This window comes from Quercus lobata, chromosome 1 (assembly GCF_001633185.2).
Source record: "Quercus lobata isolate SW786 chromosome 1, ValleyOak3.0 Primary Assembly, whole genome shotgun sequence".
NCBI lineage: Eukaryota > Viridiplantae > Streptophyta > Magnoliopsida > Fagales > Fagaceae > Quercus > Quercus lobata.
The window spans coordinates 6,376,922-6,390,717 of NC_044904.1; the positions used below are offsets into that span (position 1 = coordinate 6,376,922).

Here is a 13,796-nt window from a genome sequence, read left to right on the forward strand (position 1 = left end):
GCTCCAAGATCTCCCGCGACCAAAACCCAGAAATCCGGTCACCCGAAACCTTGCCACGCGCCTCCACGCGCGACCGTAGCCTAAGGAAAATCTCCCACGTGCCGCCATTGATTCCTGACTTCTAGATCGTCTGCTAGGCTCACGCGTCGCCCTATCGGCATCCTCGTCCGCCGATTTACGAAACCTGCGAATTCCGGCCCGCATCCGAGATTACATGCACTCTCACGCGCCTCCATGATTTTGGCATATGCTTCACGCGCCTTCCACGCGCCGGAAACTATAGCTGATGTCATCTGACGTCATCAGATGACGTCATCAGCCACGCAAGCACGTCCATGTCAGCGACACGTCATCAGCCACGTCAGCAGTGTCATCTCGTCAGCACCACGTCACCTTGCTGACCGTTGACCCGGACCGACCCGACCCGGACCACCCGGATCTGACCCGTGAGCAATTTGACTGTTGACTTTGACTCTAGACCAGTTGACTTTGACTTTTTTGCGTTGACTTTTGACCAAAAGTCAAAATTTCCAAAATGGCCTATCTTGCTCAGTTTTTCGCGTAGATTCCGATTTTGGGCTCCGTTTCTGCATTTGAGACTCCGAAATTAGTCAATTGGCACATTCTTCATTATGGTTTCTTCAAAGGCATTCTTCAAGGCATTTCCAAGTGATCTTCTCATGCTTATCCAACCTCAAGTCTTCATCGAGCTTCCGCCTTGAGTTTGAGGGAGGGTGTTAGAGATATATATTAGACATATTAGCTCAATGTAATAGGCCCAAGCCCATTCCTGCTTGTACTAGTAGTCTAGGGTTTAGTCGCCTATATATACTCATGTTAGGGTTCATTGTAACACAGGAAGTTATTGTACTACACTCTCATACAATAAAGATGTAGCCCTTAAGGGATTCCTCCGTGGATGTAGGCCGTCAAGGCTGAACCACGTAACCCTCGTGTTCTCGGTGTTCCTCTGCTATGCTTCCCCTTCCGCATCCACTCTAGCATACATAACATGGTATAACACATCTCGTTGCTAATATTTAACAATTTAGTTGATGGGTTATTATTAATTTTATATGGTCCCATTACTAGCGCTGTTTTATCATGACGACTCTTCAGATAGCTACCAAATTTATTGTGAAATATATTTTGCTAGTAGACGTATTGACAGAGAATTACTTACTTATTAGGCACCACAATTCTCAAGTATATTATCCAAGAGCTGAAAAAGAAACCTCAAACACTCTTCTCTAGCTTACACTCAAGTATTACCATTCTCCATCAAAACCCCTCCACCAAAATGTTGAAGCCTGGAATTCAGCAATCACAGTACAGTTCCAAAACTTGCCTCTTCCTATTACACAAGTCATTCATCCATGGCAATAATGGCAGTGCTTCACTTCCAATCTGGTCAAAACCCTCATTCATAAAAAAACACATAAACATTCACACTGGCTTTATTCCTTGCAACATAAAAGCTGTAGCTAGCACTGCCACCGAGAAGTCCATTAAAGTTAAAGCCGTTGTGACTGTACAACCCACGGTTCGTGGATTTTTGTCAAACCTTGGGATACAACGAGGGCTGGATGATATAAAAGATTTACTTGGTAAAACACTCCTGCTGGAACTAGTTAGCGCTGAGCTTGATCCAGGTAAGTGTTCGTCTTGGGCTCTAAGCTATAAGCAACCAACCCTAATGGTTACATTGTTCTTGGTGTTGGGGTGTGTGTGTAGTTTCGAACATATTGGTTTTATTAAGTTTCGGTTCAAATATACATTCTCTTTTGCAATACAAATTAAAAAGTCTTTTTTTTTTTTTTTTAATTTTTTATACTTGTCTGAGGTACACAATGAAACTTTGCCTTGGTATGATAATGAATTTCGCACCAAAAATCCCATAAAAAAAAATTATAAACTTCGAGCTATAAGCTGAATACAAATTTGTCTCTTTTTTTGGCCAAGTTACAGCAACCAATTTAGGCCTAGTTTACCATTTTATTTTTCCCTGTGAAAACCAGTTATAGAAAAGTTCCTTTGGAAGGCATAAATCTTTCCCATGTCTTCTTTTCTTATTTATTTATAAAGTAACCAATTTGTTTGATAAAAAAAATCAAATATATGACATATTATAATTGATAAAGCATGTTTTTAACAAGAATGATAAAGTATAAAGTAGAACCCTAAAAATGTGACATTATTTTTGTTTAATAGAATCTTTCAACTCAGTGTTTTCATATTTAATCATTGAGATCATAAAAAAGGTTAGGAAGGTTTTGCCATATGGAATTACCAATATAAGCAATTCCATAAAAAAAGGTTTTGCCATAATGAATTTCGCACCAAATATCCCATAAAAAAATGATAAACTTCGAACTAAAAGCTGAATACAAATTTGTCTTCTTCTTTTTTTTTTTTTTTAATAAATATTTTTAGCCAAGTTACCTACAGCAACCAGTTTGGGCCTAGTTTACCATTTTATTTTTCCCTGTGAAAACCGGCTATAGAAAAGTTCCTTTGGAAGGCATAAATCTTTCCCATGTCTTTACTTATTTATAAAGTAACCATTTTTTTTTTAATAAAAAAAAATTCAAACATATGATATATTATAATTGATAAAAGCATGTTTCTAACAAGAATGATAAAATATAAAGTGGAACCCTAAAAATGTGACATTATTTTTGTTTCATAGAAACTTTCAACTCAGTGTTTTCATATTTAAACATTGAGATCATAAAAAAGGTTAAGAAGGTTTTGTCATATGGAATTGCCAATATAAGCAATGTAATTCAACATTTTCCTCCCTTTCTTTTATCAGCTAATTATGTAGAAATTTACAGTCATTACTTATAACAATGAAAAGGTTGAAAAATAAGATCTTTAATTGTCAGAACCACAAGCAACATGGAGACAGAATTAGAGAGCATCTAGTATTCTAGTCCATCTATAAACGGTCCCAAGAAACTGAACTTTAAAGAAAGGCGCAACTGTACGTTATCAGACTATGGTCCCGACTCTAAGCCAAAAAAAAAATTTAAATTAATTAATCCAAATTATAAAAGCTATAACAGTTAAGGATGACCATAGGAAGGACAAGTTAGGATATGCTTTCTAGAATTACGTACCATTGGAAAATTTCTACAGTAATTTGTCATTGTACTCATATATGTATTCGATTTAGTTTGTGATCTGATCTGACCATGACGATTTTAAATGAGATATTTTATGAGATTTATTCAATGGAAGCTTGGACCGATATATTTTTGGCTTGTTTTTGGCTCATTTTGGATCTGTTGTTTGGGGGTATATGTTTGTTACTTCAAAATTAGGGTGGCTGTATCATTGTACTATAGCCATCTTTGTACTTTTCTGCTTGACATGGTGAAATTACTGCAACTCCAAAGACTTAAGCACGTTATCAAACCATGTAAAACTTTGAGTTGCGTATTTGTTTGTTTGTTTGTTTTTTGTTTTTTTTTTTCTCTCTATTTTCTCTATTTTCGCATCTCAAGGTTGATAGATGTAAGTTTAGAATCTTAATTCTACACAATAATAAACACTATGGATGTTGGATTATATTTGTGAACATGTTTTTGAAGAGACGGGATTAGAGAAGGATACAATTGAAGGTTATGCTCACAAGGTGGGGCGTGGAGATAATGGGGTTAGGTATGAGACAATTTTTGAAGTTCCAATTGATTTTGGAGAGGTTGGTGCTGTCTTGGTTGAAAATGAGCACCACAGAGAGATGTTCCTTGAAGATATTGTCATTGATGGGTTGCCTTGTGGCCCCGTAAGTGTGACATGTCGCTCTTGGGTTCACTCAAAGTTCGACAGTCCAGTGAAGAGGGTATTTTTCACCAACAAGGTCAGTCACTTTCTCATTTAAGGCATATATGTTTGTGTGTGTGTGTTTGTTTTTTTCCTTAGAAAGTATGATTAATTTTAAAGCATGAATATTAGCACTCATGCATGTTCACATAGATGATACATAAAAATACACAGCTAGAAATGCACCTTCGCATATATAAACTCGATTAATGTGAAGCTTGTACCAGGTTAGACCAAGTCTTTGAACAGTTTTCAATTGCTTTGAAAAGTTGTTTTAGGTACGAGTTATTATTATATGGGTTTTACTAACGTGTGTTCGTATAGTTTCTTAAGACATATATTTTTATAAAAAATTAAAAAAATAATTAATTTTTTCTAAAGTGAATGATTAACCGGATCCATACTATATATCCTTACCGTAAAAAATGGTCCATTTTTCTTTTTTTAAGATTTCCTTTGGTATTTCAACTGGCAAGGATATATTGGCCACTTAGATTCCTTTACAGATTGCCCTCAGATGGACCTTTAGCTGTCTCATGAAGTATACATCTCTGCTCAATTATCTTGTGGTCCTCGTGTACAGCAACATATTCACCTAAAACAATGAAATTTCATGTCATGGAGTACTGGTGATTAATGTCATCATAGATGCTTATAAAAAAAAAAACAAAAAAAATGTCATCATAGATGTCGTCACAACTAGTACTATACTATCAAACAAAATCTCATATAAAAAAAAAAAAAAAAAAAAAAAAAAAAAAAAAAAAAAAAAACAAAATCTCATTATCTAGGTTGGAAGACTGGCACTTTGTAATTGGATTTAGGAGATGTGAAGGGCAAGTGTACATAAGGCATCACATGTTGGTCCTATTTTTTATTTATTTATAATTTTTATGTATATTGTTAGAAATTAGAATACTCACCTGTAAATGATGTGATTGATTGAGTAGTTGACCAACATTTGTTAGTAGTACTATGTATAATTATAAGTAATTATGAGTCTATTTAGGATCAGTTTATTTTGTTGAAATTGAAAACTTTTTGCTAAAAATATTTTAGATAAAGATAAAAATTAATTGAAATAGTACAGTGAGATTCATAAATAGTAGCAAAAAGTACAGTGAAACCCATGGATAGTAGCAAAAATAAACTGAATAGTAAAATAAGTTGACAAAAATAATTTTGTCCAAACATACACTAAAGTATTATTTTTTTGGGTTCAAATATATTTATTAAAGCATTCTGATTAATTAATTTTTGTCCCAACTCCCAATATATATATATTGGCAAACCCTAAATAAACTCTATTGCGTTAATATTGATGATTGAAAATCATAGTTGCCTGTAGGGTTAATTATCCAAATTTTCCAATTATATTGACTAAATGAAAATTCACGAATTATATTCACTTGAAAATTTGATTTGATCATCATCTTTAGTATTATCCACACGAATTATATTCACAATTGTATAATGCTCAAGTATTGACCCAAAAATATTTATAAAAAAAATTCAAGAATTCCAACAGGATATGGTCCAACTTGGAATTTGAGTCGTATTGGTGATTTCAATATTGATTTATATTGAGTTACTATATATGATAAGTCTAATCCATCATCATCACGATTGGGATTTATATTGTGTTGCTATATATGATAAGTCTAATCCATCATCATCACCATTGGGATTTCTCTTTTTCTTTTATGGGTCCGGTTAATTAGTGCTTTAAGGGTATACATTAAGGTATCAATTTTTGGAAATATTTGTTCGGAAATTGAAAAAGTTATCAATACTTTTTCAATTCTTGAGAAATTTTTTTCCAAAAATAGTTAATTATTATGTGCTCTTAGGACACACATTAGCAAAATCCTTCTTTTATTTCTTTCTGATGGAGGTGGGCAGAACATATTGCCAAATTGGGTAGATAATTTTATCATTTTATTCATGCATGCATGCACGTGAAAGTGATAGTGACATATCTTTGACACAGAGTCCAAATCTTCTGTCTCACTTTTCCTACTTCACCCTATACTCCATCAATAAAAACTTGTCACATGTTCACCTAACTAATTAAATACTACCATTAATTAAAATGGTAGTATTTAATTAGTTAGGTGAACATGTGGCAAGTTTTTATTGGTGGAGCATAGAGTAGAGCAGGAAAAGTGAGATAGAAGATTTAGACTCGTATATATCATGGGTTTTCCTTTTAGATTGTGACAATTCGTTGGTTTGTGTGGAGCAGCCATACTTGCCATCACAAACACCTAGTGCATTGAGGAGGCTAAGAGAAGAAGAACTAAGGAATTTGCGAGGTAATGGGGAAGGAGAGCGCAAACACTTTGAGAGGATATACGATTATGATGTGTACAATGATATTGGAGACCCTGATAAGAGCCTTGAACTTCAAAGACCAGTATTTGGTGGCGAAGAGTACCCGTATCCCAGGCGTTGCAGGACAGGGCGCCCTAGATGTGAAGCAGGTTCAACTTTCTTTGTTATGAATAAACTATAAATCAAATGAGGATCAAAGAAAAAAAAATATTCACTAAATTTTTTTTATAATTAATTTTTAAAAAAGATATATTATGATTGATATATAATAAATGCTGAAATTAGTAGTGGTGGCTCCAAAATTTTTTTTTAGGGGATTCATTAAAAAATTTTAATAAAAAGAAAACTTGAATATATCGAGTTATTAACAAAAAATATAATAATAATACTTGAAGTTTTACAATTTTAATCTACAAGTTTTTAAATTTTGAATGTTACATGATAGTTCATTATGAGTATCTATTGCCAATGTGGGTAGCTATGAGCTTATGACCATTTTATTTTGTTAAATTTGTCTAACATTTTTAACTTTATAAAGTTGTTATTATCTATTTGATTTTATTTTTATAAAAAGATTTTAGACTAAATTACTAATCTCAACTCATTGGCTCCGTATTAATTATCGACGCATACAGTCACACTTATTTATATATAAAAGTATACACTGTGTCTACTTAACTAATCAAATGCTTGAAAAATCACTAAAATTTTTAAAAATTTCTTGAATTTTACTAACTTTATAGCAAAAGGTTACTATCACATGATAACAATACACACACATGTAAAAAAACCCTCTTTATTTCCTAATTATTAAATTATATAAAGTTATATTATATTTATATTATACACACAAACATCCACACACATCACAATTTATATAAATAACATTATAACAAAATGTAATATACACAATCAATATTAGACACACTCACACACATATAATATAAACTTATAAAAAAAATTACACTTCCAATTCTTAAACACTTACTCTTTACTTTTAGAGTTGAAAATACTTGTAATAACGGTGTGCAAAATTTAAGTCAAGATGTGCAAAAAAAAATATTTTTAAGAATAAATTAAAGTATTAAACTAATTAAAAAATATTATATATATAATTTTTTTTTTTTTTTTTTTTTGAAGTGAGGGGGTTCATTTGAACCCCCTGAATTGGCTATAGTGCTGGCCCATGAAATTAGTAGTGTGGTTGTGTAAAAATAATCTTTTACTAATCACAACTTAATTATCACCATAACATAACAACGTGAACGATTTAGAATCTTTCACATGATGCAACTTATTCCAACGATTGTTGATGCAAGAATTTCGCACAATCAATCTGGCTTGAGTATTTACAAAAAGGAGAGATGAGATCGAAGGAATCACTAGATTGAGTCTCGGTGGGAGAGCTTCGGATCCCTAAGATTAATATCAATACCTGTTTGTAGTCTCACTTTCTCAATAGATGGGAATGGTAGTTATTTTCTTTAATTCTAGCCATTTCCATCATTATGGCCATGATGACCCGTGATGGGGGGCATACCTGCCACCACCACGGGCCTGATTTTAGACTCATCACCTAATTTTGGACAGGATTTTAGGCATATAATTGTTACCTTATATATGATGAGTTGGGATTTTTTCTGATACACATCTCTGACAATAATATATGACATGATACGGTGGCACATGCAAATCAGTTTCTTGTACCCAATCCTTATCTTTTTCAGATTCCCCAATAATTCATATAGAGGTTTTTTTTTTTTTTTTTTTTTTTGCTGAATATTCATATAGAGGTATTGTGATTTTATAAATAAGTTTTTTAATTACTTTTTTGTAATTCATGTAGAGGTATTGTGATTTTATAAATAAGTTTTTTAATTACTTTTTTGTAATTCATGTAGAGGTATTGTGATTTAATGAATAAGTTTTTTAAATTACATTTTTTGTTTGAGCGATGTAAAGGGTGGTACAAATTTTTACTACACCAACCTTACAAAATGATAGATTAACTTTTAAAGATAATTAATTAAATAATTATTAAAATTTTTATTTATAAAATATAATTGTGATATCATCACATTTATTTTCATGCATAATAATTTTTAAGTCTATTATAGTATAATTGGCACTACCTTTAGTTTTTGTTGTTATATCAATCATATATATATTTTTAAATTTTTTGTTTAATGTTTACATGACAATTTCCAAAGTTTGTATATTAAATCTATAGTATGTAGTAAAATTTATGATACTCCTAATCATTCCTCTCATTTCAAATCCACCTATTCAACTCAAGAGTATGTACTCAAATTTACTACTTACACAAAAAAGTAAGAGAATGAAATGAAATTGGGTTAAGACGTGTATCGGGGATGCTTGGTGAATATCAATATTACAGTGATGCATAATGTAAACGAAAGCATGCATATGGACTTAATTAATGCCTGCTTTCATTTGTTTTGATTGTAATTGGAAAAACACCACTAATGCAGATGAACTGTCAGAGAAAAAGAGTAGCAGGTTTTATGTACCTCGAGATGAATGCTTCTCAGAGATAAAGCAACTAACTTTTTCAGCGAAGACCTTGTACTCAGTGTTGAAAGTATTGGTCCCATCCTTGGGGAAAACGATAGATAAGGACCTTGGATTCCCATACTTCACAGCAATAGACTCGCTTTTCACTCAAGGAGTTGATTTGGTGTCGGAAGAAAACCAACAAGGGTTTCTCAAAGCCATCATGCCTAGACTTGTAAAATCCATCGCTGACAAAGGAGGAGCTGTGCTGCACTTTGAGATCCCAGATACAATGAGCAGTGAGAAAACTTCTCTCACTCTGAGTGGCTTGACGCATTTGATTGCCTAAGACAAAAATTAAATCAAAACATTTTATAGATTTAAATATGATTTAAAAAAAATTAAATATTAGTTAAACTTTATTATTTTGTCTTAGATACAAAATTACTAATTAACATAGACCATGTAGAATTTTTTTTTTCTTTTGAAAAAGTCTATAAACACAAAGAATTTGACAAAATTTTTCACAATGGTTGATATGATAAATTGATAACAAAAAGTTAAAAATGATATTAATGGTAGACCTAGATGAGAACTTGTATAAGTTTGTCAACTTAATTGTTATTAAAAATGTTGTGAAATTTTTGTGTATTACTTTTTTTTTGATAAGTTCTACATTTACAATATTTTCTCAATAAATTTAAGGTATTAAGTTGTTATTAGTTCTAATTTGAATATACTATTGAAATTACCTTTTTGCCTACCAATAATAGTTAATAATTTGCAATTTATGATTTGTTGTAAAAGTGTTGTGAAAAATATTGTAGGCGTAGCATTTTTCTCTCTTCTTTTTTTGTTTTTCTTTTGATAAAAAATATTATTTTATTTATTTACTAATATTTTAGCTTAATTAATATTATTACAATGCAAAAAAAAAAAAAAAAAAAACCCTATTGGTTCAAATTTAGGGGCCTTTTTTTTACTTTGGCAATTACGCTACCATCTTATTTGCTTATACTATAGACTCTCTCTCTCAAAATATATGGTTTTTTGGATTTGTAGGGGACAAATTCTTTTGGTTTAGGGATGAGGAATTCGCTCGACAAACTCTTGCTGGTCTCAACCCATATAGCATACAGTTGGTCACGGTATGATTTGTAATCACAACTTTTATTTTTACTGAAGTACAAATTATACTTTTTAACTTTGAGGTCATTTATTTTTTTCACCTAATATATTAGAATTTGGTTTTCATTGTGACCTTATATAGCACTTTGAATCTTGTCCTTCCATCTACACCTTTATAGCACTTGATCATTGATAGTAATATCTATGAGAATATCATATCATCTCAAAGACATTTGCTAAACACCTACAATTGCTAACTGAGTTGCATCCTTGTCCTTACCAAATTGACCGGATCATAAAGATTCAAAGAATGGTCCATCTATAGAAGTAATTGAGATATGTTATATATGTCCTTATTTTAATTATAAAATCATATAAGAATGATATAGTTTATCATGTAGTAGATATGGACATATTTTATTGGGAATGCCTTAGCAATATGATGTAGATGCAACCTGTAAGAGTAGAAAGAATATTTATATCTTTTGGCGACAAGAAAAGAGAATTTTCATAGTCCCTCAAGACTCAAGAGTGGAAAGGAGACCAACCTAAATTAAAGTTTCTAAAGTGGAGTCAATTCCTTTTATTATTAGCTTTGCTGATGAGTTTATTGCAAATGCGAGGGGCTAAGTAGGCACACATGTTTTATTTATTTTTTTACATAGGGACTTGTATCATCATAAAGGATGAGCAAAGATTTTGTTTCTGCATATATAAGACAGAATGGTATTGAAATTTTTTGAAATATTTTAATTTGTATACTAAATATTTTTAGGAATATTTGATACTGTAACCTTGAATAGTTAACTACAACAACCAATTAATAAATGAGAAATGTTAACAAATGTTCTAAGAACATTAATTTAGAAATTTTTTTTAAAAATATTTTATAGGCAAATGATAAAATAATTTTTTTTTTTTACCATTTTTTATATTTTCCACGTAAGTGTTGTCAAATTTCCTAATATAGTTTATTAATAATTGTCTTAAGGAGACCCGTTAATATGACCATTAATAAATTTGTATACTGAATTAATTAATTGAGTAAACACATGAAGAAGTCTCTCCATCATTTGATGTAAAATGCCTTTCCTTTGGTCATATTAATGTATATATAAGAGAGATCGATACACATGAACCTGAAGAACACTGGAATAAATTTATGCTGGAACAGGAATGGCCATTGAAGAGTGCACTTGACCCAGAGATCTATGGCCCACCAGAATCAGCCATCACCACGGAAATGATTGAGGAAGAAATTGGAGGTATAATGAGTGTCGACCAGGTTAGCAACAATATCATATAAATTTCATTCAAGAATAATTCCCATCATTCAATTTAATTTCTCTCATAGAAATTTGTATAATTTCAATGCAAGCAGGCCATAAAACAAAAGAAGTTGTTCATACTAGATTACCATGACTTACTATTACAATTCGTCAGCAAAGTAAGACAGATTGAAGGCACTACACTTTATGGTTCACGAGCATTGTTCTTCCTAAACAAAGATGGCACTTTGAGACCATTGGCTATTGAGCTGACTCGGCCACCTATGGATGGAGAGCCGCAGTGGAAGCAAGTTTTTAGACCTTCTTGGAATTCAACAGATGTCTGGCTTTGGAGGATTGCTAAAGCTCATGTCCTTGCTCATGATTCTGGCTATCACCAACTCGTCAGTCACTGGTATGTCCCACATTATAATATGCTATGATTTTTATGTAATGATTTCGTGATCGATGTTGACTTAGCTTGCTAAATAATATCTGGAGATTGTAGTATATATCATTATCATACTCCAAAAACATATTTTAATTGCAATTTTTAGGTTCATTTTTGTTGAATTCATTTCACCAAAATTACAAGGGCTGCGTTTATTACACTTACATAGTTTTATACACATCCTATTTTTTTAATTGAAATTGTGACTTGAAGTTGTTTTGAACTATGTAACTTGTGTGTAACAAGTATTACCCAATAAAGAGGAGTAAAATTTCTATTTAAGCTAAATTCAAAGCCAATTTTATTATATCATCAGAAGTTTAATATTTTGAGTGGACTTTAATTTGAAGTATCTATATTTGAGAAGCGAAAATTTGTGCTGTCTTTATTTATTTATTTATTTATTTTTACAGGTTAAGAACTCATTGTGTAACAGAACCTTATGTAATTGCGACAAATAGGCAACTTAGTGGGATGCATCCAATCTATGCATTATTGCACCCTCATTTTCGTTACACCATAGAGATCAACGCTCTTGCTAGAGAAGCACTTATCAATGCAGGTGGCATCATTGAATCCGCATTCACTCCAGGCAAATATTCCATGGAGATTTGCTCTGCCGCCTATGCACTCCAGTGGCGGTTTGATCAACAGTCACTCCCTGCTGACCTAATTACCAGGTAACATCATAACCTTCCATAAATTTAAAAACACAATATTTTTCATAAAGGTTGATATAGTTTATTGTGATTGATACTTAGTAAAAATTGTGTAAGAAGTAGATTCATGTTAAAATAATATTACTCTAATCGCAAATGGTCATTTATAAACAATCATGAAAAAATTTCATACCTCTATCATTAATCAATTATGTTCTCATAACTTTTTAAGATGAGGTCTATTGTGATTGAGTCGGCTAATACTATATTTATTATACATCAATTACAATATTCTGCATCAACTATTGTGAAAATCTTTGTTTCACAAGACTTATTATTGATTATAACTTGTTGGTAATGGTACCAAATTTTAAATATTTCCTCCACTTTTCTTCCTTATTTTGTTGCAGTTTCTTGACAACTTAACGTGACATTTTATATATTATTAGATAAAAGAAATAAAATTTTAACCATAAAAGCAACTTTCTCCATTTCAAGTTGGATGGAGAGGATTATGTTCATGATGGTTTTTAGTCGTGTTTAAAACAAACTGATTCGTCTAGCAAAATTTTTAAGCTCACCTTTAATTGATTATTATGCTATTATTTGTATGTGCAGGGGAATGGCTGTTGAGGATCCAACTGCTCCTCATGGCCTAAAACTAGCAATTGAAGACTATCCCTTTGCTAATGACGGTCTCATCCTTTGGGATGCTATCAAAACATGGGTCACTGACTATGTCAACCACTACTATCCAGACCCTAGCCTTGTAGAGTCTGATCAAGAGCTCCAAGCATGGTGGACAGAGATTCGAACTTTAGGTCACGCTGACAAGAAAGATGAACCGTGGTGGCCAGTCCTCAAAACCCCAAAAGACCTAATCAACATCCTCACAACAATGGTATGGGTGACCTCTGGTCACCATGCAGCGGTGAACTTTGGACAATATGCTTATGGAGGTTACTTCCCAAACCGACCTACTATTGCTAGAACCAATATGCCCACAGAAGACCCTTCTGATAAAGAATGGGAAACCTTTTTGAAGAAACCTGAACGTGCATTATTACAATGCTTCCCTTCACAACTTCAAGCAACAAGAATAATGGCTGTTTTAGACATATTGTCTAATCATTCACCGGATGAGGAGTATCTTGGAGAGAAGATTGAGCCTTCTTGGGCTGAAGATCCAGTCATAAAAGCTGCCTTTGAAAAGTTTCATGAGAGTTTGAAGGAGCTTGAAAGGATTATTGATGAAAGAAATTCCAACAGTAGGTTTAAGAATAGAAACGGAGCTGGGATTGTGCCCTATGAACTTTTGAAGCCATTTTCTCAGCCTGGTGTGACTGGAAAAGGAGTACCATATAGCATCTCCATTTGAATTTGAAATGTGCATTTTATAGTTTCAAACTTAGTGGTGCTTAATGGAAAAACCTGAACAATAAAATTTGGGATAACTTGTAATATTCAAATGCCTCGATCACAATGGTTCATTAACGCGAGTTTCTAGACAAGGTTTGAAGCTTATAATCAATCCTAATTTCACCCCCCCCCCCCAACTTTGTTACTTCGATTTACCAACATTTAAGGAAAATTATTTAACATGAATACCTAGCA

The 13,796-nt window shown here is 32.3% G+C and overlaps 1 protein-coding gene across 1 annotated transcript; it reads left to right on the forward strand.

Moving 5' to 3' along the window:
• Nucleotides 1–1,147: 1,147 nt before the first annotated feature.
• Nucleotides 1,148–13,713, forward strand: LOC115976254 (linoleate 13S-lipoxygenase 2-1, chloroplastic-like). Its single transcript, XM_031097430.1, has 9 exons — nucleotides 1,148–1,652; nucleotides 3,597–3,865; nucleotides 6,074–6,311; nucleotides 8,655–8,975; nucleotides 9,739–9,824; nucleotides 10,979–11,089; nucleotides 11,186–11,487; nucleotides 11,937–12,203; nucleotides 12,801–13,713. Exons 1-9 carry the CDS (start codon nucleotides 1,301–1,303, stop codon nucleotides 13,558–13,560), a joined length of 2,706 nt encoding a protein of 901 aa, XP_030953290.1. The 5' UTR covers nucleotides 1,148–1,300; the 3' UTR covers nucleotides 13,561–13,713.
• The last annotated feature ends 83 nt before the right edge of the window (nucleotides 13,714–13,796 follow it).

Bases quoted from the DNA above. Each gene is read 5' to 3' on its own strand.
- LOC115976254 (XM_031097430.1), top strand. From the start codon at position 1,301: ATGTTGAAGCCTGGAATTCAGCAATCACAGTACAGTTCCAAAACTTGC. The intron at 3,866-6,073 runs GTCAGTCACTTT...TGTGTGGAGCAG, and splicing joins GGGTATTTTTCACCAACAAG to CCATACTTGCCATCACAAAC. The intron at 11,488-11,936 runs GTATGTCCCACA...TTATTTTTACAG, and splicing joins CACCAACTCGTCAGTCACTG to GTTAAGAACTCATTGTGTAA.